This window comes from Plectropomus leopardus, chromosome 21, assembly GCF_026936395.1.
Source record: "Plectropomus leopardus strain MGB_pleo_1.0 chromosome 21, ASM2693639v1, whole genome shotgun sequence".
Classification (NCBI taxonomy): domain Eukaryota; kingdom Metazoa; phylum Chordata; class Actinopteri; order Perciformes; family Serranidae; genus Plectropomus; species Plectropomus leopardus.
The window spans coordinates 8,365,542-8,392,581 of NC_142196.1; the positions used below are offsets into that span (position 1 = coordinate 8,365,542).

Here is a 27,040-nt window from a genome sequence, read left to right on the forward strand (position 1 = left end):
TTTTCGCCCCATTTCCAGTAGGACAATTTGTAACTTTTTGTCATCTCAGCCATAAATTCTGTCCATCTCCATCCAAAGAGAGCTCAAAGTTTATTCCAAATTAGTTTGCACCGTGTTAAAAAGAGAGGCTCATTAAGTAACAGATATACAGAAAGATGGAACCACTGTAATGTTTTCCATGCTGTTTTTTTTTGTTTTGTGACATGGACACACTAGGAAAAAAAACAGAAAGGCATATATGTCTCCTAGCAAAGAGAAAGTAATGCAACACTTTTGTAGAGGGTTTTTGTGAGTTAACCCCATAAATGTGCTAATTTTGGTTATAAAAAACAAGGATATCAGCTTAAATCAAACTGCCAGTTACTCCTGACGGTCAGTCTGGAGTACCTGCAGTAAAATCTTTATCCTGCCTTAAAGATATCCATTACAGTGATGTTTTTCTTTTACTGTCCCATGAAAATGATACACTGTTGTTTTAGATGACCTTTAGAGGATTTACTCTTTTGTGTATACGGACCTGAACTGGCCTAGGCGTTCTGCGCATGTTCCATAGTCCCCACACCGGGCTTTGACCCGGAAGCCGAACAGCATAAATTCATAAAAGAAAGCAGGGAAATACAAAAGAAGAAAAAGAAAAACAAGACAAAGTTACCAAAAGAAGCGTAATGTGATGTAGCAGGTCAACCAGAAGAAGGTTCAATAGCAGCTAGCTGAAAGGGGGCATATTTCCACCTTCCATGACACACCTTCTGTCAATATAATAATTTGCTTGTATACTGGGATGAGAACTGTAGTCCAATTAAATGACCTATTTAAGTAATAACCATAGCATGGTTTAACTGTACATGTAAAAATACTGACCGTTTCAACTACACTTTATGCACAAAATGCATCTTGCTTGAACCTCAGTCCTTGAAGGCACTGTGAGTATATCAACATCGTCACTGTTTTCATTCTAAAATTTTCCTCCCTAGGTTGCCTTTCAACAAGCGCTTGCTGACAGGCAGCCACTCGTCCCACAGTAACCTGTCACATGCATCTGTGACCTCTGAACTCCTCGGTGCAGATGAAGTGGAAAGTCCCATCTCTGCCCAGCATGCCAGGATTGCAGAAAGGCGCTCCAACAGCAGCACTGACATCCAAGGTATGCAGCTTTACACTCAGCATATTAGCTCTTGCTCTCAATATAATGATGTGTAATCTCTAAGGAAGTGTCTGTAGTGATGATTTGGTCAAGAGATTTCATTGTATGTACACAGATAATACATTTTTTTTTTTTTACCTTTTGTCCCTTGAGACCAAAATACAGTGCAGCCACATAAAAGACAGTTTGCTTTGTGAAAAGTGTGCAAAACTCCTGAATATGATGTGTGTAAAGGCTGAAGATAACAGAATCTTTCTCCCTTTGTTTTGTTTTTCCTATACACACATGTTGAATCCACCCAGATCTTTTTAGGCAGCACTGGGCGAATAGGTGCATCACTGATTTATGGGCTCCGCTGTTGAGGTGAAAAGATAACCGTAGTAAGCCTCATTTTGTCTTTCAATGTTGTGATATGTTTTTATCCAGCACTACGGATTCAGGCTTCATTTCGTCCCTGGGCCTCGGCCAGCCAGGGTGGAGGGATGTGCAGTGATTCAGAGAGTGCTGGAGGGAGCAGTGAGTCCCGCTCCATGGATTCCCCCACGGCAAGCCCAGGTATGATTGTTAAGGCTTACCTTGCCTATCTAAAGTTTAATGTAGCTTTTTTTTCCCCCAAGAGAAAAACTAGATGAAAACCTTTTTTTCTCAGGTTTTTTAAATGGGCAGGTTCCTTATTAATTCATTCATTTGCAGCCTGTCACCATCAGATTATTGGCTGTAATCTTTTGAGAGGTGTTGTATAACAACTTTAATCTTCTGCATAAATCTGTCAAAAAGCTGTTAAAAAAATAATAAATACATGTACTTCCTGTCAAGCTTTTAATTTTACTGCCTAACCAAGATAGCTAAATCCTTCGGTTTACCACAGTTACATAACACTCAGCTCCAAATATCACATACAATGTATCAGTCTTGTGTCACTGACAGAGAAATCACACAAAGCAGATAAAAAAGGAGGGGCATTCCTCAGCGCTGACTGTCTTAAAAGCCCCTGGGTCCTGCAAACATTTTTCCCATTGAACTTGATGTTCACCCAACTTTGTTGGTGTGTTATCTCAAAATGGTGTTGCTTAGCAACCACTGACAGTGTTGCTCCTCTGTTGAACATTGTGCAACTCTGTTAGTCTACAACACATGCAAAGACATGAGGGTGGAATTTTTTATGCTTCTTTTGTTGCTCAGAAACAGTGCATATGTTAAAATTGTTTCGAAAATTCTTATTTATCAGTGCATATCAATTTTTACTGTTTCAATACACCAGTACTAGCTGCACTTTCGTGCTCTCTTATTGTTAATGTTTGCTAATGTCATTGTTCTATTCTCTACGAACTGAAAAATTTAAGAAAAGTTGTTTTCATGTCATAGCCTTGTCATATTTATCTCTTTATAACACATTTTAAATTTTCACGATTTCTGACTAATTTTCCCTGTGGTACTGAAGATGGTATGGAATATCATTTTATTTTTTATTTTTTTGCTGGTATTGTATTGAAGTTAGAAATTCCAGTAAAATGACAACATGATACATATGTTACACAGTGTAATGTCCTTGTACAGATAAGCTTCCGGAAACATCTGGATATAGCCAGTCTCCTCTAAGTGTTTGCAGATAAGATTTCCTTTTAAATCAATCAGTTCATGTAGAGTGATACAGCTAAAAACACTGAAAAATACACTATGTCCTCTTCAATAACTAACATTTAACAGTGACAAAGGTTCTGTTGTCAGCCTAAGGACATATCATACCCATACATTATATTAAATCTTTCTTGCTTAACTTTCAATACAAGGTTTTTATAGTTAATGAGTTAGAATGACTGCTTTTGGCTGGGGGAGGATGGTAGATTGCCCCCTACTTGACCCCAATGATCCATTCAACCCCCAAAGTGTAAACGACGGTGTGGGAGTTCACCCCTGACAAGCTAAAAATGGGGCCTATTGGAAATACTTGTCCACACAAGAGAGGTGTAAATCACTGCCAATCCCCTACTGTCAATTTGTTTATCATCAACATGAAGTTGACCACACTCTATCATTTGGTGCTTTTAAATTTAGGAAGTTGTCACAGCCCAGGGCCCAGAACTGAGAGAAAAATGGAGAATGGAGCAGAAGTGATGTAATGTAACTGCGAAAATGTGGACTTACTGTTGTGTTCTGTTTTACCGTTCAGGAGACTTTAAGAGGAGATTACCCAGAACCCCCTCCACTGGCACCATGTCGTCTGCTGATGATCTGGATGAGAGAGAGCCTCCTTCACCCTCTGATAATGGTGAGTCAAACCCAAGAAAGCCACACTGTATGATACATTTTTTCTCTGTATTTTCTTTTCTCTTTTTGGTCTGTTTGTTTTTGTATGGTATTATTTTATTTATGCGACATTATTTCAATAAATGTAGTTTTTTGGGGGGATTGTCAGTTGCATTTTGTTTACTGCTGTAGCTGCATTTTCTCTGTTAATATGTATTATCTGAGAATGACCCTGTTTCCGGGCAGGTCCCTCTAGCATATACAAGAAGAAAAGAACATGACTTCTTTTGATGCTGCTTGTCCTTAATTTCTTCTTTCTCTCCGTTCACTCTGCAGGCCTATCTGAGATGGTAATCGAAACAGCCAGCTCTCCAGGTCCCTTTCGAAACACCCAGATGTCCAAGGCTGCTCAAACCCACAAGTTGAGGAAGCTCCGAGCGCCATCCAAGTGTCGTGAGTGCGACAGCCTGGTGGTGTTTCACGGAGCAGAGTGCGAGGAGGTAACCTTGGTTTCTTTTCTTTTTATTTAGTTTTAGGACTAATGGAACAAAACGCCAACTGTGAGCCTCCTTTTAGACTTTCATTAAATGTAGTGAGTCCAAAGCATTCAGAGTATTTCAAGTTCAAGGAGAACATTGCCAAAGTTTCACAATGGCGTCTTTATCGCTCATGGTGAGCAAAAATCAAACAAAAACAAAAGAGAAAGACCGCCTCGTCCCTCATCAAAACCTTTGAATAAAGGGAAAAGTTTAAACTGGCCACGGACTCTCCTCAGAGACCGAATCCACCAACTGGTCTCAGTCGGGGAACGGGCCGTGGAAACTGAAGACCTTTTGTTCATCTTCCGAGGAGTCGCCCCCATCACCCCTGTTTATTTTAGATCCAGTTCTCTCTATATTTATTAAATACACTGAAGACAGGACAAAAACAAAACGGTTACAGGAAAGCTGTTTCTAAGATGGGTTATGTAATAGTGGCAGACACATTGATAAGACAAATAATATGAAATGTGTACTGGAATCATTCCATGGCATTTGTTCAAGGGAGTACCAAACACGAAGCTTTCCTGGTTGGCCTTTTGGTCTTAGTTTTAAGAAGTAACTCACAACTTAAAAATAGTTTTGAGTGCAAATATTTGTGCCCAAGCTGTAAACAACCTGAAACAGCTTGAATGGATTTGCTTTAGACGGGGGGATGTAGAAACATGGTGTCTATTTGTCTCCATAAACATGCAGCTTCAACTGAAGATTGATTGCTATTAACTTAACCTTTATCCTTGTGTCATCCTGTTGCTACTCTAATGTTCAAAATGTTCAGTCCCATCACTTCTATTTCGATCTATGCCTTTCATCAGTGTAATAAAAATATTCAACTCCATCGCTTTCATAACAGAGATACTTTTCAAACTGTTTGCAGTGTTCATTAGCCTGCCATAAGAAGTGTCTGGAAACCCTGGCCATCCAGTGTGGCCATAAGAAGCTCCAGGGGAGGCTCCACCTCTTTGGCATTGACTTCACACAGGCGGCTAAAAACAGCCAGGATGGCATCCCCTTCATCATACGGAAGTGTACATCAGAAATTGAGAACAGGGCCCTCAACATCAAGGTATTATCAATCAAATATGAGAGATATTTGCTTTCCTCACTGACTGTTTACCTGCTATTCAAATGTAGACGGTCAAGATGACTGCTTTGTGGGAATTACTCTTAAGTCTCTAAATAAATGTTATTTTCTAAGAAATAAAGATGTGCTAGTTATCTTTTGCAAGCACATTCATGGCACCAGAAGTGAGTGCTGATAAGCCTTCATGTTAAAACTGAATAGAAAATGTTTTGTTGTAAATATAATTCATCCTCAAGTCAAAATATTTTGTCTAATTCTTTGACCCACATTGTATTCTTCAACTTAAAGTTTGCATGCATTTGCTGTAAATGCATATACTGCATGATGTTTCTATGTCTTCGGCATATCCAGTTAATATTCCTCAGGACAATTTTCATGCAGATTGCCACAGTGTTCCTAAAAATTGCATCTCATTTTCCTGTGTTGAATGCATTTTGTTTTTGTGCCATGAAGGGAATCTACCGCGTGAACGGTGCCAAGTCTCGGGTCGAAAAGTTGTGCCAGGCTTTTGAGAATGGCAAGGATTTGGTGGAGCTCTCTGACCTTTATCCCCACGACATAAGCAACGTACTCAAACTCTACTTGAGACAGGTGGGCTGCTTTTCAGACCTTATCCTGATCTAGCATGGGGTATTATAAATTTACTCACACCTGCAAAGAGGCTCATCTAAATAAGGACACAAGATGGTTTAAAGTGTGTGCTGCAAAACAAAACCCTGCAGTGGTATTTATTTGTCTTTGTTTATTTTTGGTACATAACTCTTACCTCTCATCCGCTAGTGGCTAATCATATTTTCATTTCTGTCCCACTTGTCTATTTTACTTTCCATTTCAGTTGTCTCTGTTTATTATTAACTTCCTTGTTACATTTGTTTTTTCTGCTTCTTTTTTTCCCCTCATACTTTCCTCTGCAGCTTCCTGAGCCACTCATCCTGTTCCGCTATTATAACGACTTCATCGGTCTGGCCAAGGAGAGCCAGAGGATCATTGTGGAGGAACTGGAGGCCCTGCGGCTCAGTCCAACCCCAGTAACCCCAGCACAGGTCAGCGTGGATCTCAACCGGGTCCTCTTCAAAATCAAGGACCTGCTGAGGCAGCTGCCGCCAGCTCATTACAAGACGCTGCAGTTTCTTATAGAGCATCTGCACCGGTACAGTCACATGATCTATGAAACGCATTTCTGCTAAAGGCATCAGGAAATGGGTTTTTTAACTTCTTTTTACATTTATAAACAATATTCCTTCCCCTCTACAGGGTGACAGAGCAGTCAGAGGAGAACAAGATGACAGCGAGCAACCTTGGTATCATCTTCGGACCAACACTGATCAAACCGAGGCAGGCGGACGCAGATGTTTCCCTCTCCTCTCTGGTGGATTATCCGTATCAGGCACTCATTGTTGAGCTCCTGATCAGACATTACCAGATGATCTTTGACACCCCACTCAGTCCCCTGAGTGGCACCTCACCTACAGACGTTGATGCCACCCGCCTCACCCACCAGGAGAAGGAGCAGCAGCTGAGCAGGCACTCCAGGTCGCTGGGAGACATTAAGGAGGTGATTAGTAATTTGTTTTTATTGTTATTATGAGAGTTTATATTTTCATTGGTACGGCACAGAGCAAGATTTAACCTGTGTCATTAAAACATTAAAAGGTGATTGACACTGTGTTTTCTGTCTCTGTTCTTGTCTGTCTTACCATTACAGCAGAGCTCTAAGGTGTATAAGAGGCATTCCTCCATAATTCCTTCCTCCCACTTATTGGCTGAGGTTCAGGAGACGCTGCCAAGCCTTGACGGAAGCGACTTTGAACCTGGTGAGTATCGGTACAAAACAAGGTAGCCAATAAAGCATAAGTATTTGACCAATCTTGCTCCTGAGGTTTGATCTCTGTGTGGAGGCTGCGGGATATTGTCTATGTTAGAGCTGCAGTCATTGATTGTTTAACTGATTAGTTGTTGACTATCAAAAAATCGCCCACTAATTTGATAATTGATTGATTTGGGTCATTTTGTGGATATTTTCTCATTTCTTTACACCATGACATTAAACTAAATATCTTTGGGTTGTGAATAAAATAAGACATTTGAGGATGCCATCAACAACTAATCACTAAATCAACAAAATAATCAACATGTAATGGTTGACGAAAATCATTGTTAGTTACAGCCTGAGTCTATATATGTTATATAATTTCAGAAGTCCACCTCAATTTACTTGATATATATGTTTAACCTCTTGCTAATCCCTTTTTAAAAGTTGATGAAGTGGACTCAGAGGCCTTCAATGGGATTTTGTCATCAGGCGTCCCAGAGCTCCCAAAATCTGGTGAGAGCAGCCTCTGTCGTTCCCAGCATATCACTGTCGCCAGGGTCCAGCTCCGACACCCTCGCAACAAACTCTCCTCCCGGCCGGCGAGCATGCCAGCTGAACGGTTACTCAACCGAGGCCAAGTGGATGAGAACAATAGTCGGAACAGCACCGACCAAGACGACAGGAGAGGAGGCAGTTGCGACCAGTCCATTGAAGAGGTGGACGAAACTGAGAGTGCAAAATTGCGAGTGGGCACGCATTACCGGAGTACATTTATTGACACCCAGACATTACGCAGAACTTGGGACAAACAGTACAAGCACGATGTTACTTCCAGAACTGTCAGAATTGTGACCAGTTCGTCCACAGAGAGTACGGCAGCGGACGCCAGCAACTTTTCAACTTCTGTGCCCGTATCCTCATCATCTTTCTCGCTCGGAACTACTGCGAGTAACATTGGCACCTTCCCTAACAGACCTTACACTGTCGCAGTGCGACCTAGCAGGACTTTAAGAAGGGAGGACAATGTAAGCAAATACAACCTTGTAACAACAGCTTTCAGGGCTCCCAGAACTCTGCAGCCTCCACCTGGGACCTTCTACAAGCCCCCGTCAGGGAGCAAAGCTAAAGAGATGCAGAACAGCGCATTAGCTAACAGTGCAGAGGAAGAAGATGATGAGGAGGATGAGGATGATGAAGAGGAGGAGTTGGGGATTGAGATAGAGGTGTCTGTAGATGAGCCTCTTGAGGAAGACAATGAGGCCGAGCAGGCTCAGTCTCCAAGCTCTAGCCCAGAGGAACTGGGCCCAAACCAGGCCAAACCAGTGTACCAGAGACTACGGCCCAGACGCCTCCAAGAGGTCGAACATCGAGAGGCTCACTTTGTGTGATCATGCGAGTCATGGGCTATCAGAGATCTTAAAAAAACAGTGCTCGACTGTGAACAGTGTGTGCCATCAGACAAAGAATAAAAAACATCTGCATTGACTCTGCAAAGACAATTCCCAGATGGACAATTAAATGTACCTTTTGTCCTCAAAAGACAAACAAGATGCACTTAAAAAAAGCTGTATATATTTTTAACATGATTCACCATTTACCAATCACTTGCTCAATACACTCTGGCACCTGGTCAGAATATTTATAATTCTTTTTTTTTTTTTTTTTTTAAACTGTGCAATTACATTTTATTTGAATATTTTGTACCAAGTTCTTACAGGCTCACCATGTATGTTTATATACCAAAAAAAAAGAAAAATTGTTGAATTGTTACAATAGTGCATGTAGCCACAACACTGAAAAAAAGTTTGGTGCACTTATCAGTACTCTCACACAAATCTTTTCTGTTTCTACCTACTGTGAGTCAGAATGTTTTAAACTGTTACATTTAGATTATAATTAATCATTTTGCTAATAACTTGTGTATAAAGCAATATATTGACCTTCGTTACATGCTGTACTGGGTCTCTGCATTGGCGTTTGTTGATGTTATGAAGCAGCAGTTGCAAAGGGTATAAATCCACTTGTTTTTTTTACTGTTGAACTTGTATGGTGTCAACTTACACTGATCTGAAAAGCTTTTAGAAATGCCTCTGAATTGTATAATGGCATTCTATTTCTTATTTTGATATAACATTTCTTAATAGCCAAAGCTGTATTCTTTTTACAACTGACTTAGTTTGATAAATAACCTAAACCTTACAGGTTCTTTGTAAGTAATAGGAAGAGCAGCATTTATTTAAATGGTATCTGTTTTTCATGGTAATGTACAAGGTTGACAGAATGTTGAAGAGTTCAGTATAAAAAAAGAACAGGTACATGAAAACACCCTTTTGTAACTTATTAAAATATATCCGACAACTTCCAACTTCCAACTTCCATGATGGTTGTTTTTTTTTCTACTTCAATATGTTAAAATTTCATTTAAAAAGAAGAATTTTACTCATGATTACTGCACATTATGGATTGTTATTTATACAAAGAAAAACTATATGCGTTTAATACACGTTATGGAGTGTTATTTATACAAAGAAAAACTTTATCCATATAATACAATCAGCTGATGGACTTTTACAAAGTAGAACACGTTGTCACCCAGTCACCAGAATAAATGTTAGCATTGTGCATTTCTGCTAAGCATGTATATGTAACATTTGTACTATTATATAATGGATATGTTGAAACTTTAAGTTTCCAGTTATCTATTTCAGTTATGGTTAGAAAAGGTCATGTTTAAGCTTAATTTGCCCACTTTTGTTGGCACCATCGCCACTGAAAATGCCACATCTTTCTAAAAACCAACCGGTTTTGTTGTTTGTTGGCCTTGAACATAAGTCTGGTTGTTGGCAGCCATTTCACCGTTTCAGGCCATCCGCTATCCACTTCACCTCCTGATGACAAAGTCAGCTTGTGTAGGTGTAATCAAAACTACATGACTTTGGAAACATTGATATGTGTATGAAACATCATTTCCTTCTGCTGACTGGGCAGCCTGTGAATGTATAGAAAAGCTCATTTTCGTTCAGTTGTAATTGAAATTTGCATATTCATTCTTTACCAGTTGTGGGATTATAACAGAGGTAGGATTATAACGTAGGCCAGGTGGTTAGGTCATGTGTGCCTCCGCAGAGAGACGAGAGCGTTCGCAGTCTCCCAACACTGAGAAAGGAGATTAAATCAATCTGCTTAACTATTCACAAGGTCTGGATTCTAGCTGTGTTAGCAACCTCAAGGAGCACTCGGTAGAATATTTGGTGTTATGCTTCATGTAGTGGGTATCACTCTCCAGTGCAAGCGTTCTTCTGAGGTAAGTGATATTTCAGTCTGAACTATAGCCATGCTTTTGAATTTAGTACATGTATTTATAGTTATTCATGTGGTAGCCATAAAAACACATGATAGCTGTAACTGACCTAGATTAAAGTTTGTTACAGGCACTGGGACTATTCAGTAGTTTTTGTTGGTGACTTTAATCATGAATAGTACTGAGAGAATGTTTAGAGACTGTAAAGGTCTCTTTTTACTCTGACCATGTGAAGTGTCTTGAGCTCATTAACCTCATTACAGAGCTATTGCTAGCCTTTACATGGAGTACTCGCAGGATGAATGGATGGACACCTCTATGGAGTTTATCCACAATATTAAGCTTTCCAAATGCAAATTATACTATAACTGTTTTTGTAAACAGGTAGAGGTAGTTTCATTAAGCTCATGAGAGTGTTGTGGACTTGTTGAGTACAGGTTTGTTGGCTGGTGCCGGCCCCTGCGGGGGTGAGACAGAGGAACCATGGGGGCAGGAAGACAGGTCAAACTCCTGCTGTGGAAGAACTGGACCATCCGCAGGAGACAAAGGGTAAAATCCTTTCATATAGCAATTACAACCCACATTTTATGAGGATTTTGTTGCTAAAATGCCCCCATTCTTTGCAGATGATATCAACTATCTGAAAATGCAAAAGTAAAATAATGAACTATAGAAATAACTTTCACGTTACCTTTTAAAGTCAACTTTTTGTTTTTGATGCCTCTTTCAGGCGTAAAAATGAAAGTGACATTAGAAATGTTGCTGACTTGTAAAATTGATGGAAGTAAAAAATCAGATTCCAAGAAAAGATCTTGTATAATATCACCAGAATATTCTGGTAAGATTGATCAAGGAACTCTTTCATATCATTTTGAAAGTTGTGTTTTGTTTTGTCTTGTGGCATTTCATCATATCCCATAGCATAGTATAATTCTTCAGTAGTAACATAAAGTACAAATGGAAGATTCATAATCAAACTACTGCTCTATTGCCCTACTTTATCAATCAATAAATGATAGGCATATTTATACTACATATTATGCAGAGCTCCACTTTTTTGCATATTCTTTTATACAACAAACAATGTGGATGACATCTGAATGACTCCCTCACTGCCCTTAAACAACATTTAGAATAAAATGCATTAGAAAATGTATTTTGTGCTCTCCCACCAGGTGCGTTTCTTCATGGAGATCATGTGGCCTGTTGTGCTGTTCATGGGTCTGGTGTGGCTAAGACGAGTGAATCCACTTTACCGTCAACATGAATGTAAGTAAACACTGCCTTACCAGAGAACGTTTCAATCCACAGGGAAAGAAATTCATCTTGTTCATAAATATTTGTATGAAGCAATGAAAGCCAACAGCATCTCCTCTACCACAGGCCACTTCCCCAACAAGGCCATGCCCTCCACAGGGGTCCTGCCATGGATCCAGGGAATCATCTGTAATGCCAACAACCCTTGTTTTCAATACCCCACCCGTGGTGAATCTCCTGGCCTGGTGTCCAACTACAACAACTCCATGTAAGCATCACCCTGGGCTGGTAGAAGGAGGTCATTTTAAGCCAGAGGTGTTGAATTTCTATGAAACATTGTATCTGAGGCGAAAGTAATTAAATTAAAGCGTCAGTGTGTGCATACATGTGGCATAGCATAAAATTCTGAAATCTATACATAGTCATTCTGTTCACGCTCCTCTGCTCCTGTGTATGCTGTTAATCTGCTGTTCAACAAGACTAAATCTGTGGGATTTGTTATTCACTTTGCTCCGCAGATTGGCTCGGTTCTACATGGATGCCCAGGAGCTTCTTTTTAGTGACCCAGAGTTTCTGCAGCTCGATCGCCTTTGGAGGGAACTGAATGCTATGAGTAACTTTATGGACACCCTGCGCACCCATCCTGAACAAGTCTCAGGTCAGTGCTTCAGCCTTTCATCAACATACTGCAAATCCACTGTCTGCAGAGGCAAACCCGATGTCACTAGAGTAGATTTGACTGTCAGAATACAGTCGTCTTTTAGTAGTAAAAAAGTTTGACGCATTGACGTGGGTAACACAACAAAGTCTAAGTTCAGTCAGTCCTTTTGCTTCACAACAAGATGGAGACAACCATCCAGTCTCCAGAGCTGGAGACACTTAATCACAATGCATCACATTCCAACACAACAACCCACCCATTGTTAAACATGCCAATAAAAAACAACAGTGCACACATGTACATTCTTTTTTAAGACAGTTTCAATGTACAAAAACGACCATTAACATATTTGAATTAGACCATTAGACCATGATTTTTAACCTGGAACTGTCATCTGGTCAAAAACCACGTCAATGTCTACGTCATTTCTCACACATTTTCCCATCAGTCTGTCTGTGTATCTGTGTGGCCTAACAGGATTACATCACATGGGTTTAAGAAAGGCCCGTAACGTAAGCTGCTTACTTTCACCACCGCCGTGTTGTTTATTTGGTGGGAAAGCATTTCACGCACCCTCTGTCCATGCTCTTCTTACCGCAAGACAACATTTAAACACTGAGCTGATCTCAGGGGACACAATGTAAGCAAAAACGTCTGTTCACGGCAACATATACATGTACATCTATACAGTGTGTTTCCCAGCCAAATAAACCTTTATGATGGGAGTGGAATGAGTGCATTCCAGCCTGTGAATGATTACGTCTGGACGTTCTCTATGCTGCCACTCACATGGAGAAATACATAGATGGACTAACAGAGCGAAAAGAGATACGGATCCACATTCCATGGAAGTTCCCATGAGCCTCGGGGCAGAAAATTGAATCATGTTGAGAACCATGTTATGTAATCTACTCGTCATGACTGGACATATCAAACAGAAAATGTTTGAGTTGACGTTTGCATTTCATGTGCAAGCAAGTTGTGTGTATGTGTGTGCATGTTATATTTATGTATGCATAGACCTATGTTCATGGGTCCATAGGTGTATAATCCTCATAGTTATGATATAACGTATAAGAATGGCACACTGTCTCATGGGCAGTTTGTGAGAGAATGGGCCCCTGTGTACAGATATGGAAAGGGCCCCACTACCTCTCCCTCACAGGAGCAAAACACACAAAATTTGTGGCAGTTTTGCATCTCATTGTAGTCATTTTATGTCTCCTTGTGGTTGTTTTTGTAGTCATCTGGGTTGCTTTGGGTTAATTTCCTGTCATACTGAGGTAATTTTATGTCTCTTTGGGTTAAATGTATGTCTTTTTTTGGTGATTTCATGTTTTTTTGTTGTTTTTCTTTATTTTAGTTATTTTGCATCTTTGTGGTCTTTTTGAGTGTCTTCCTGGTTTGTATGTGTTAATTTGAGTGACATTGGCCAAGTGAAGGCCAGGGGTCCACTTGACACTTTGAGTCTCTATAGTTTGACCATTTTAGAAATACACAATTTACGTATTTCTGGCAAAGAGTTTGATGACAAGATTGATGGCCACTACATGCTACATATGAAGTTACAGCCAGCAGCCTATTAACATAAAGACTGGAGGCAGGGGGAAACAGCAGTGCTCTCGGCACTTATAAAGTTCACTTATTACCACCATATATCTTTATTTTATCATACAAAAATCACAGTGTACAAATGGAAATTAAAGGACTTGATCAGTGCCTCTTAAATGTTCACTTGGTGTGTGTAACCTCACCACAAAAACAAGTGGTTGCTATCAACACAGAGGGTGTGATTTTGTAATTTGTGATGTCGACTAACTGGTCTGTCAGATATTACACTTTTGTCTCACCACCTCTTGGATGGAAGCGGGATATCGGACATTTCCATGTAAATTTCTTGTGTTCTTTGGGCTTTAGGGATCAGTATTTCCCATAATTTCCTCTCCCTGTCTTGCTTTTTGGTTTGTTTTTGGTTTCAAGTAGGCACATGAGAATTTCATCACTTGGCAAGTCAGTATAGGGCTAAACCTGGATGCCGGCCACGCCAGCACTTTGCTTGACTTTATTCATGCACAGACAAGCTGCCAGAAATAATGAGATGGTGCAAAGTTGGAGTGACTTCATCTTCCTCTCCTTGTAATGCAACAGATTTGTTTCAACTTGCCTATAATATGTGCCAATATCCACTTTGTGACAATAGAGTGTGCTTTGTGGTGCACACAAGAGTGCCCCTTTCATTCACAATAACCGACTCTGTCTCTCTGTGTAGGCCGAGGAGTAAAGGTGGAGACGATCCTCAAGGACGATGAGACTCTGACATCATTCCTGCTGAGAGACATTCCTCTGACAGAGTCTGTGGTGTATCAACTAGTCAATGCCCAAATTAGGCCTGAACAGGTACACAGGCGCACGCACTCACGCACGTATACACACACACACACACACACACACACACACACACACACACACACACACACACACACACACACAATGAAGGTAAGACAACATCTTATGCTTCACATCAAAATACAGATGTAACTTGGACCAAATCTTTCCATGTTTTTGTTTCTAAGTGGCTTATGGTGACAACAATTTTTGAAATTGGTCCAGTACTTTGTGAGAGAGCAGCGGCAAAGAAGGCTACATCAACAACCAAATGTGTGCTGTTAATTTATGTCCACTAAAGTTCTTGATTTTGACACTGATGGGCTTGCAGATTGTTATAAATGTCGAACAACATCCCTACGAAGATAGACCTTTTGTTTAACTTAGGAAAGAGAGTCACAAAATTGCTATTGTATATTCCCCCAGACTCCATATAAATTTACTTTAATTTTATAAATATAAAGCCAATTTGTTTCAAAGTTGGCAGAAACAAACAAACAAAAAATCACAAAAACCATTTTAGTTTGGTTCCTGACTATGCCACCAATCACCAAATCTGGTTTGGTCTAAATAAACCCTTAATTCACTCTGTTACATGTGAAAATTTGCTGGCTTAATACACGATTAAAGCAATTCTTATTTAAACGGAGTCTGGTTAGGTTCGCAATAGTGATTTTGGGGCTCTTTCTCGTGTAACAAAAAGGATTTTACTCTTAAACAAAAAGGTCTGTCTCTGTTTCTATTATATGATAGTAATCTGAGCCTGTCAGTGGCAAAAACAAGCACTTTTAGTGAACATAACTCAAATGTGCCGAGAGTGGTTTAATGCTGCCAGTTTTGTCTCACTCAATACTGGAGCAATTTCAAAACTTTTTGGCTCCAAATAGTCACCTTGGGTCAAAAGAAAGTATAGGAAAATAGGGTCCAAGTTGAAAAAAAATCCCCTTTTAAATTACCTTTTAACAACAATTTGTTTGGGAAGGACAAGAAAATATTCTTCATGTAAAGACTTGTCGCCTCTACTCCATATTTGAGTTTAAGGAGTTGACTTCAGGTATGATCTGACTGAATGGTGTCATTTTTTTCTGGCTGACAAATGGCTGGAAAAAATCCGCCTTTGGCAATCCACACACATGAAAATACACACGTACATCCATGTATGCCAATTCATCCAGAAACATGTATCCTGCTGGCAAGTTTCGCTTTAAATCCCCTAACACGCCTTCCTCTGAATCACAGCTTACCTGGTAGTAATGTCAAGTATAAATGAGTCATCATCTTTGAAGGAGCTAGATTGTATAATAGGTGATCACATCTGTAGAGATGCAGGTTTTTCCGACAAAAGCAACTTTCATCATATCTACATTTCATCCATTCATCAATCCACTACAGTCTTTTTTCATGCTCCTATCCCAGCATGCTTTATTAAGACTGTACAAACAGCTCAACATGACAAGCAAATACATTCACAGCATTATATGACATTATAAAGGAACAAAAATTCTATACTTTGAAAACTGTATTTTTTTTCATTGGAAATTTCCATTCACAGTTTAACTCTTTAATGTTGAAAGCTATTTATTTGTGGGAACCTAAACAGAAAATACTGACATGTGAAGTGCAGTAAAATATAACACACTGCAGTGATACCAGAAAGTACATAATTAAGTTTTTGTTTGAAACGAATGTAACCAACGTGCATGCCTGTCTATATACATTTTTTCCAGTTTGCCTCTGGTGTTCCAGCCTTGCATTTAAAGGATATTGCCTGCAGCCTGACACTGCTGGAGCGATTCCTCATCTTCCCCAGCCGCCGAGGACTCTACGCTGTTCGCAATGCCATGTGCATTCTTACCCCACAACGGCTACAGATCATTGAGGACAAATTCTACGCCAATGTCGACTTTTTCAAGCTCTTCAGGCTGGTCAGTGTTGGCTAAGATGTTAAATATACCATAATTCAATTTTACCAACTATCGTATATAAAGAATGCCCTCAATAATCACCCTCAGTAGGTTGTGGATACTTGCCAAGGCTCATTGATAAAAGTGTCAGCCTTTTATTTAAAAGTTTACTATTTTTACTGAGACATTTTGAAGCAATCTTTTGTGATCTAGAAACATCATTGTAAATGAGTCAAATACATTTGGCATAACCTGGCAGTGATCCATTTAGTTTATGAATAGAAAAGGCCAGTATAGAGCTATGGTTGGATGAGTCCCATCTGGGGTGTTGCCATGTTTATTAAATTATTTGTAAAGATCTTCAATGGCCATTCACAGCAGGCTGACTGCTGGCTGGATGACTTGAGGTTAAGCTGGCATAAAGCTATTTTGCAAATGTCACAGCCTGCCAAATACTACATTTGGACATATGCAAAATAGTTATCAAACAGTGTCATGTACAAGTTAACTTTAAACCACAGTATGGGTCTTACTTATGCATTAATCTTGTTGACAAGTTAATTTATGAGGAGCTTTTGTTTGTTAAGTGTTTCGGGAATCTATTTATGTTTGGTGCCACTTTATAACAATCATCAATAATAAGTACTAAATTGATGACTGATTAAATTTAAGTTAAAAAACCCCCCAAAACAATCGTATGATGAAATGATAATGAAGAATTTTTACTTTTTTATTAATAGTGCTTTGATTTATGATTTTATGATGATTTTTGACACTTCATTTTTGCAGACATTTATTTTTTATAATGTCTACAATCTTAAACTATTAGAACATAAAATATAAATTTAAATGTAAATGACAGCATTACTAATAATTAGTAAACATGAGTTATCCTTGTATTGTTTGTTAACATTAAAATAACTATTAAGTAAAGTTTAATTATTTATCAAGTTACCCCTTTATTAATAATGGTTCATATAAAGTGCTATCCAAATAATGAAAAAGATACTCTTTTAAAGCAGTACACCTACTAATTTTGAGTCATCAACATTTATTGATATCCCGTATTATATCATCACACAGCTTCAGCTCCGTATAAGAGAGATGTCCCTGTTATTTTGTACATTCAGTGTATTAGCTCATGCTGCAGTTTATCATCAGCCGTCTGTGCCCAAATCACATCTGGATCGAAACTTAACAAGCCCTCACAGGCCTATCGTACAGCATGTTTAAGGTCGGGAGCTGCAATGGATAAACAGCTGGCAGTGTTTTTATAAGGGCTCTGAGTCACAGGGAGGGACAAACGGTTCTCAGGGAAGTTGGCTTTGTGTCTTAAGTAAATAAAGTCTACTGCAGGACATCATTCTCAGGGAATGTTAAAAGGACCATATTTTATTATTTTAAAGGTTCTGTATGTGACATTCAGAGCATTAATATAGCAGCAAATCACAGTTTGCTATGTAAAGATATAATGGAGTAATGGCATTTTAAGCAGAGAATGTAGTCATGATCCTTGTGTGTATAGGTGCGTCTCTGTAGTTTGTTAAGCCTGTCAGGCCATGTGTGCACATTAATGCATCTGTGTATCCCGTTGGCAAGCTCATTACAGCCACTTTGTACTGTGCTCATACTGACATCGAGTTGGCGTTTTTGCAGAAGTGTAGTGCCCACCCTCTTCTTCCTCCCTGATTGGCACCGTTAGCTTTGCTGATGTTGTTTAGTGTTCTTTAAGGCACAGTTAGCTGCTAGCCACCAGCTCAGCAACCTCCATGTTGAAAACTGTGTCCAGACAACTCATGTACTCTGAATTCGGCACAGAGCATCTTTAAAAAGGCCGAAAATTTAAGATATAATTATCACCCTGCATTAACATGTTGTTGTTCAGAAAGGATTATGTGTAAAGTGGTTAAAATAATATGAATATACAGTATTTAACAATCAATAAAGAATGCCACTAATATGTAAAAACAATAGAAAAAACTTCTGTTAATAAATATGGATAAGCGTGATGCCTGCAGATGATGAATGCAGGTCAAACTCCTTGTAAAAGTTGTTTACATGGGATTTACTTTCTGAGTAATTTAATACTTTTCTGAATACAGAAAACAAACTTGAATCAACATTTAAAAACATGACAGAATCATCTCTAAAAAGTAATAAACTAATATCTCTTTATTGAAAAAAAAAATCAGGGAAAACGTTATTTCAATTCAACAGGGCCTTTTCTTTTTTGCATCTGCAAGAGATTTAGTTTAGAGTGTACTGCAGGTATGGGTGATGTGAAACAGCCATGAGCATTAGCTGAGCAGGCAGACTAGGCCTCCGTCTGTAATTAGCTTAGTGGAGAGACACTCCTCTGTTTAGTAATCACAAGGCACTTAGTGTAAACATAGCCCACAAAGAGACAGACGCCAACAATGGCTGACCTTCGCCTCATCTTCATCCATGCACAATCACATGGGACTTTGTAAGTCTGTGTGTGTTTATGTGTGTGTGGTGATGGTGGTCCTGTTTGCACCTATTGAAAAAGGAATATTTTGTAATTTTGTGGTATTTTAACTGGCTTTTTATATGTCTGTGGACAGATTTTTTCAATTCAGTAACATCAAAGCTAAACAGGATTCAGTCACAAAGCTCTAAATGTGTGTAGTTGAGATCACAAAGAAGTTCAGAAGTAGGTGGTCCAAGCAAGAGCGCTGGAAGTAAGGGGGTAGGAATTAGGACAGGGGCCGTTTTGCATCCACTTTATACCCTTGGCCCAATTTGGCTTTAAATTGCGGATTGCTGCATTGCGGCAGGAGTGATCCCATCACAAGGTGGGAGTCTCTTTAAAATATATTAATTTTCTCATTTTGTCCACACAATTGAATAGTACTCAGTGTAGAAATTCATTGGATTTGTCAGCATAAACAGTTTATTTACGGAGTCCCCTTCTATAGGAGCAGGGGCAGGTCCCGACTTTTTTTCTACTGGGGTGGCCCAAATGGGGTGCTGACTTATGCAGGGGTGGCATGTATGTATGAGGTCTGCTGCAGACACACGCATCAGCATAGCTTTAATCTACCATTTTTGTCTCCACTACCCATACCTACTTTAATTACTAACATTGCGGTTTCTTACATTCCTGTTCATAGTTTAGTTAAACAAATAAATAGACCTACTAATCACCACATAACAGAGTGACACCACACAAATGTAACATTAGTTTCCGTACTTTATGAAAGACATTGTTGCTCTAAAAGTGCAAACAAAACTAAAGTGCCAACAAATTCAAACAAATAAGCCTCGGTGAACTAACTTTCGAACAGTTGTAACACTTTAGTTGTACTTACAATTAGTCAGATTAGACACTTCTCTGGCACATTGCTGCGTCTCAGGTTTAAAACTCAGTATCCCCAATAAACAAACATTCAGTTTAGTGGTCAAACTGTTCACACTAACTGGGCAGATAAACGTAATGGTTGTAATGGTGTGGCACCTGGGGTGGCCCGTACCAGTTTAGAAATGACTGGATATTGATTTTGATCCTGCAGGAGTGGAGTAAGAACAGTAAGCACAGTGACCACAAGGACAAAACCTTGCAGGGTAAGACTGTGTCCAAGTGGACAATAAAGGTTTCTAAAAATAATTATGGATGACAAGAAAGACAGAAAGCTTTTTACGATGTTCCACTGTTTTAAGTATTGTTTTCTTTGAAGCTTTATTGTAAACAGTTGAAAAGCAAACTCTTGAGGAAGCTGTGAATGTCTGTGTGCGCTCACTGCTCTCTGATAGGCTGGATCTATATATATGTGAGAGGGAAGGATGTCTTCTCTGGCAGTTCTGAGTCTTGGCTTCATGCTGCTTCCTGGAACCTTTAGCCTATTGTGTCGTGAGCTGGCGGGAGGACCGACGGATCCTTAAGAGAAAGCAGTGCTCAGCAGATATACTATCTGAATGATGAAGGCAATTTTTAGTGCACAATTTGAAATCAGATGCTTTACAGCACATAAACATGTTACTTTATGGCAGACAGACAAAAAAAAGTAAAACAGAGCATAATTTTGAGTACACTTTGTATCTAAATTCTTCTAACTTTTGGTGATTAAATGTTTGCACCAAGCAAAAGAGAAAAAAAAAGTTCAAGTATTCATATTAAAATTATGTACTTGTGTTTCACCCCAGCTTCCTCGTGTGCTGGACAATCACTCTGAGGGCGTTGAAATCCAGCTGTGGGTACGGGTCGTCTCTGCAGTCTCGGACAAACTGCGAGAGGTAAGGCATGGTTCACGCAGCTCTCAGTCTAGCTCCACTCAAAAGTTCACCGCTTGCTATTTTTAGCTGTCAGGAAACAGTTGCTTCCTCCTGCCTGAGTTTTTACGCAAACACAGACAGTAGGGGGATATCATTTAGTGCGTATGAGGAAGGCTAAATCCAGAATGGCTACACCTCTTTAGCCTTAAAAACAGATACATCATCATAAAGGGACCATCCTAATGGAAACAACAATGAGGCTGCAGAATAGGTGAAACCTCCAAATGTGGAAAAGGTTACACATCAGTGGTGATTGAATAGTCTGTTTGTGTATCTCAGTGACAATGAGTCCATGCACTTTTTTATTATTTTGCTGAGATTACTCATTATTCATCAGTGTTTTCACTTAGCTTGGTCACGACTACGAGATGTCTCCAGTGGACGGTGTCTACTATACGATTCTGTATCTGTGCAACTGTATCCATGTGATTTGTGGTGTACTTGTATTTTAAACATCCAGTGTACGTGCATGCGTGGGAGTGCTGTCGTGTTTGTTGTGGATGTTTCCATGGGATATTTAGTGAAGCTGACAGTCTGACATCCTGTTGGCAAGACACTTGTCTTTGTCTTTACTGTAGACAGTCTACAGTCGACCACAAATAAAAAAAAAAGGGGGATCAAACAAAAATAAAAAATAAATAAATAATTCAAGTTGTTGCTATTGATAAACTAATTATTTTTAAGGCAGCCCAGTGTTGCTATGTGAAGAGTACATACCTCTGAAATAAATAAATATATAAATATTGCTGTTGTCATTTAGTTTAAAGCTATTTGATTGGCTGTAGCTCATGTCCGTGATTTCTTTTTTCCAGTTTTTATTTGCTGAAGGCCTCTTGATTTTTTCTCTTCATCCAGGCAGAATATGATTATATAATAACCATTAGGTGTGTGACCAGGGTGCAGCCTATATAACATATCAGTGCTCTCATTTCACTGTGATTGCTGATCTTGAAAAAGGCCTGGGGGCTGAAAGGTCATCAGAATAAAAGAGAAACATGGAGTCAGAGTTTGCAACATTTTTTCCACCTTCTTTCAAGTTAATAATGTATAACTTGTAAATAAGTACTTTGCACTTCAGTTTATATGAAAAATTTAAAATCCAGAAAGAAGGACTTAGGTAATGACTGTATTTTTCCGGGTTAAATAAATATTATTGAATGAAAAAAAAGAAAGAAAGAAAAATAATACCATCAGGGTGAGCCCAGCATTGCAAATGTTACCATGGTTATGCATTGGGCTCCTTCATCTGGTTACAGGTAGTCATACAAATATTATTTTGCTTTATATGAATTGGTTGCTAATTAAATCTGCAGCAAGTTACACATTGAACTGGGACAAAACATTGCACTATAGTCAATGTACAATGTTGTTTTCAAATACTCCAATTGTTTGTCATCAAACAGTGTCTAGAAGAAAATAAATAGGGCATTTACTAATAAAACCCTGGACATCCAAAATAAATAATCTTCGTCTATCATTATTATGATTATTTTTTTAACTTTTTTTCCGCCTTTCTTTGATAGGAAGAGAGAAAGGGGATGACACGTAGCAAAGGGCCTCAGGTTCAAATCAAACCTGCCACTGCGTCAAGGACATTGCCTTGATACATGGGCACCCTTTTCCCACATGAGCTACTTGGCACCCTGATATACTTTTTGGGGGGCAGTTTTTTCCCTATTAATAGGCCAGCTATGTAGACAGGAAAGGTGGGAGAGAGAGAAGGAGTGATGACATGCAGCAAAGGGCCACAGGTTGGAATTGAACCTGGGTCTCTACAGAGGCCTCAGCCAAAAGGGGCCACACACTACCAGCTAGAGGTCACCCCCACTGGATTTATCTTAAACATAAAAGAACTGTTGTGTATTATATTCCATCTCAAAGCAAATCCTTCTCTCGTCTTATCTAAGCTCTGTTTTCTTTTCTTATCTCTCCACAGTTGTTCCAGAGGAGCAGCTCCAGGGAGCTCCTCCAGGTCATGACTCCTCTCTTCCACAGCGATCTGTCCTTCAGGCAGGTGATGGCTGCTGCCTCCAGCCTGGTCTGTGGCTACACTGAAGGCGCTTTCTCCAGAGTTGCCTCCTTTAACTGGTACGAGGACAATAACTACAAAGCCTTTCTTGGCATCAGCAGCAGCAGGGCGAGGGCCCACAATGAATATGACAACACCACCAGTGAGTAGACCATATGTTACTGCGCTGATGTGACAGTTATTTGAGTAGGCATTGTTCCCTTATCAAGGTTTTGGTTTTACTTTTAAACCAGAAGCCTTGTTGTTGAGATTGGAACAATGTCTCGGTCCATTTTTGGAGGAATCTTTCTCTAATTTGTGTTGAATATCAGTGGATCTCCTCGTTTAGTGGGACAGATTTATGAGTTTTATCTCTGCCAAAAAATTTTAATGCAATTTATTGTGCAAAACAAACAAACAAACAAACAACAACACCCAACTCACATCAAGTTGGTGCAGATCTTTCTTTATTATAATCACAGTTTATAAATGCTGTTATGGCTTACATATTTATGGTCCCTCCTGAGATAAAGAGGCCAACTCCCTCCCCTTTCAGTTTCCCCCATGGGACCTTGTTTTTGAAATAATTATGTACAGTGGTCAACAGTGAGAGACAAATATTTTTCATCCCAATTGAATTGGTTTTTGAATTACGCATATAATGTTTGTAGATGTAAAAGTTTTGTAAACTAATCTTGCGTCTCACACGATATACAATACCATTAAATAATCTCCCATGGGAGTCCGCCTGAAGGGGAAGGACTTTGCCTCTTTGTATGTCATAAAGCAGGTTATTAAAATGTCTATAATCCTTCAAGTTCGATGGCCTTTAGTAATTTTTTCCCCCAAAATTTTTTATTCTGCTTTTTAACTACAAATTCATCCTTTTTTTTTTACCCGGCCAATTAAGGTATATACACTATTTCGTATCTTGTTTCTTAGTTTTTCATAAGGTGTGTTATTCTCTGTTTTTCTGTTAGTCTCTTTGAACAGAATGTGTCAGGTATATAAAACATAATGTTTCCCTGCAGCTCCTTTCTGCAATGATCTGATGAAAGAGCTGGAGTCCAACCCCATCACAAGGATCATGTGGAACTCTGTCAAGCCGATGCTGATGGGACAGATCCTCTACGCCCCTGACTCACCAGCCGTCAGGAAGATCATACGAAATGTAAGCAGCATGGGCAACTTTATGGTTGCGATATTATAATGCAAACCTCTAGTGAGTCATTATGATGATTGATTGGTGATTGATGTAACACAATAGACTTCAATTGAGTTTCTGTTACACCACCTTGATGCATTTTACTTTTGGAAGTTTTGAATAGACAGAAGGAGAAATGGTGGAATTATTGAACAAAAAGTGGCATCTACTGAGACGCAAAGATGGAGTGATAATGAAAAATGAACGCTAATAAATTAAAATATCCCAGATTACCACCTTTTAGATATTTTCTGTTACCCCACAACATCCACAGCCATCTGCAGTGAACAATACATTTTCCCTCTAAAGGGGATCAGCTTCCTCATGTCATGTCCAGCCCTTTGTATCTAGATGTAGGTACGTGTTGGTCAAAGCCCTGCAGGGGGGGCAGCAGTCATGGATGGATTGGTTGCAATGGAAGAACGCAGGCTGATCGGCTGTGGTGACTACCACACAGTCCACTGGCGCCACAGCTTTTTCAGTGTTATGTAAGCAGTAAGAGTCTGTCCCGAAAGACGTGTGATCACGCACACAAAGACACACACATACTCGCATTTCCTCTTTCCTGACCTTTAATGCCCTCTTTGTTTTTCTCTTCCTTCAGATTGGGATCTTAATTGCACCAAGAAAGTAATGACTAAGGGGTTAATCCATTACTTTACGAGACCACCTCTACAGGCTCTTTGTTTTCTTCTTCTTAACTCTGCCACGCATCAGTTTGTTTCAGAAGAAACTCCAAGTGAAGCACTACGCATTTAAACATATGTTTTCACGCTTTATGTGACTGCACTTGTGTTAAAAGCGGATATGCCGGTCACTCAGTTACTGCAGCTACTGCACTCAGTTACTCTCAACAAACATAGGAGGGACGCACATACCATATCATTTAGATTTTCATGAAAGCATCAAGCTTGACATGAGGCTACAGTTCGGTTTGACTGTCATTGAACATTTTCAGAATTTAAATAAGAGTAAATTATGCGGTCCAAGACAAACTTCAAATTCTTCAGAGCTCTCATTCATTTCATGTTTAATGCTCCAAAATGACAGTGTCCCAACATACTGTAGTGTTTAATGACAATTTAAAAGGCGTATCTTTCAAACTTTTTATACTGTTATTCAGCATAATCACAAAGCTGTATGAATGCACTTTTGTAAATAAGTGGTCTAAAAGAGGATTGATTAGGTTAAACCAGGTTATCAGTTTTAATACTTCTTGAATATGAAGGCATTTATTCAGTTTTCTTATTGTCATCTAAACAGACACTGGAAAACCAGATGTCAGGAACAGCTGATGGGCTCTTTATTTGCGATGGCATTGGACCTGTTTGCAAATCATATTTTCTTTCCTCCCGTGATGCTCAGAGCAGATGATCCACTGTTTACAAGCTAGTTGTCTCTCTGGACGACATGGGGAAATGCAAATCCAACCAAAATTGGCTGTTTAAAGAAGATTTTGCAGCATGTCTGAAACCAGTATAAGGCAATACAGGCAATAAATACTAAAATTAGTACATTTTATAGAAGCGTTTTTCAAACTCGGCATGATGGGAATCCCAGCAGTGGAATCATTGATTCACAAATTCTGTTCTAACTTCGTCTCCAACATGAGAAAAAAAAATTTTAAAAAATGTTTTATGTTACACTAAACATTTGGGCAAAAGTGTCCCTAACCTATACAGTTGATGTCAATTCTTGTTTTTTTTCTCAGTTTTTCTTCAGTTTTGGTATAAATTTCAATCCAAGATGCATTCTAACAATGTCTTCAGAAGTCTTAAATCTAGTTAGCATTATGCTCTAGATTCCTCCACTGCCCCCCTGAAGAAATCAACTCAAGAAACCCCCACAGTCCTCCTCCTGTCTTAGCCTGCTGTTTTAAACTGCCTCGGGGAATGAGGAAGCACTCACTTGTGGGAACCTGACTGGGATTCACTGGGCAGGCTGAATGCATTCGGCCAGTTGTCACCAACAGCCTCCATTGTCACCCCGACTCCATTGTCCCCATTGTCACCCAAAATCAGACGCACACAAGAGGAAGGCGTTTAATTGGGTGTACTCTTGAGTGCTTTCATCCCCCACTGCACATGACTGAATCCTGAAATAGCCAGCCTTTGGTATTTGCCTCACAAAGCACTGTACCCACACACATCCAGGGTTTTCATGATAAGCGTGCAGTAAATATTTGACGATTTGGCACAGAGCGCATTTGTCGCACAGTTGCTGGTTATCTGAACGGGCCCACGGGAATTCTTTGTGTGAGAATGTGTGTGTTGTCTTTGCAAAGCCTGTTTTCACAGAGTTTAATGTGGGAATGGTATGTAGGAGGAGATTAGGAGAACTGCGACAATGTGTATTTTTTAGTTTCTGAATGTCGTGTACACATGTGCACGTGCGAGTGATTTAAAGTTTTCCCCAACATGCTGATTCCCTTTATGCATGTTTGTTTGTTTTTGTGCTGTTGTGCACCCAGTTATGGCCATTTTAAGAATAGTTGTGTGCGCATGTTTATTTTTTTATAGCAATTTCCTGTCCTTCAGATGTTGACACAACGAGCACTCATTCACATACACACATGCATATTTTCATCCCTCCTGCAGGCAAACACGACATTTGAGGAGCTGGAGAGGCTGAGGACGATGGGGAAGGCCTGGGAGGAAGTGGCTCCTCAGATCTGGGCTTTTTTCCAAGATGGAGTCCAAGTCAAGATGATCCGGGTAGGACAGAAATAAAGTATGACTAAATAAGTATGAGATAAGCAATATCAATTATCTTGCGCTGCTTTCAGATGCCTTTCACAAGTATTGAAACCTTTGAACCCTGAGCAAATTTGTGTGATTTCTTAAAAAAAAAAAACATGAAAAAGGCAATGAGCAACTTAGTAAGAAATGTTCCACAAATGGCAAGAGATTAAAAAGCTATGGAAAAATACACTGAGGAAAAAATAAAAAAGCTAGGAAAAACTGTATTTTTTAATGATCATAATGACATATTATTTATTTATACCAATTTTCAGGTCTTTTTATTTTAAATTTTAGGGTCATTTCTTTTTATTGTTTCATATTGCTTATTCATGTCTATGAAAGAAATCAAGCCACTCTGCTCAGGTTTCAAAGGGTTAAACAGTACATCCAGGTAATAAGGACACATATCCACTTGTATGCATTTGTGGTAGAAATTCCTTTAATATGCAGCCAGATATT

General features: G+C 39.3%; 2 protein-coding genes across 6 annotated transcripts in view; both read left to right on the forward strand.

Moving 5' to 3' along the window:
• The window catches only part of arhgap29a (Rho GTPase activating protein 29a), a 41,029-nt gene extending 31,824 nt beyond the window's left edge, over positions 1 to 9,205 (forward strand). For 3 of the 4 annotated variants that reach the window (XM_042510112.2, XM_042510115.2, XM_042510116.2), the window contains 10 exons: positions 975 to 1,144; positions 1,571 to 1,699; positions 3,315 to 3,413; positions 3,728 to 3,891; positions 4,808 to 4,996; positions 5,468 to 5,605; positions 5,929 to 6,164; positions 6,269 to 6,569; positions 6,720 to 6,828; positions 7,272 to 9,205. In XM_042510112.2, the coding sequence (XP_042366046.2) occupies positions 975 to 1,144; positions 1,571 to 1,699; positions 3,315 to 3,413; positions 3,728 to 3,891; positions 4,808 to 4,996; positions 5,468 to 5,605; positions 5,929 to 6,164; positions 6,269 to 6,569; positions 6,720 to 6,828; positions 7,272 to 8,215 (2,479 nt within the window). In that variant the 3' untranslated portion in view covers positions 8,216 to 9,205. The remainder of the gene's footprint in view (positions 1 to 974; positions 1,145 to 1,570; positions 1,700 to 3,314; positions 3,414 to 3,727; positions 3,892 to 4,807; positions 4,997 to 5,467; positions 5,606 to 5,928; positions 6,165 to 6,268; positions 6,570 to 6,719; positions 6,829 to 7,271) is intronic. The other variant, XM_042510113.2, reaches the window with a different exon arrangement.
• Positions 9,206 to 9,985: 780 nt separating this feature from the next.
• Positions 9,986 to 27,040, forward strand: part of abca4a (ATP binding cassette subfamily A member 4a) — a 41,998-nt gene continuing 24,943 nt past the window's right edge. For both annotated transcript variants that reach the window (XM_088071923.1, XM_042510201.2), the window contains exons 1-11: positions 9,986 to 10,131; positions 10,566 to 10,677; positions 11,304 to 11,397; positions 11,512 to 11,653; positions 11,904 to 12,043; positions 14,316 to 14,443; positions 16,159 to 16,356; positions 20,500 to 20,589; positions 22,565 to 22,799; positions 23,668 to 23,807; positions 26,438 to 26,554. In XM_088071923.1, the coding sequence (XP_087928049.1) occupies positions 10,612 to 10,677; positions 11,304 to 11,397; positions 11,512 to 11,653; positions 11,904 to 12,043; positions 14,316 to 14,443; positions 16,159 to 16,356; positions 20,500 to 20,589; positions 22,565 to 22,799; positions 23,668 to 23,807; positions 26,438 to 26,554 (1,350 nt within the window). In that variant the 5' untranslated portion in view covers positions 9,986 to 10,131; positions 10,566 to 10,611. The remainder of the gene's footprint in view (positions 10,132 to 10,565; positions 10,678 to 11,303; positions 11,398 to 11,511; positions 11,654 to 11,903; positions 12,044 to 14,315; positions 14,444 to 16,158; positions 16,357 to 20,499; positions 20,590 to 22,564; positions 22,800 to 23,667; positions 23,808 to 26,437; positions 26,555 to 27,040) is intronic.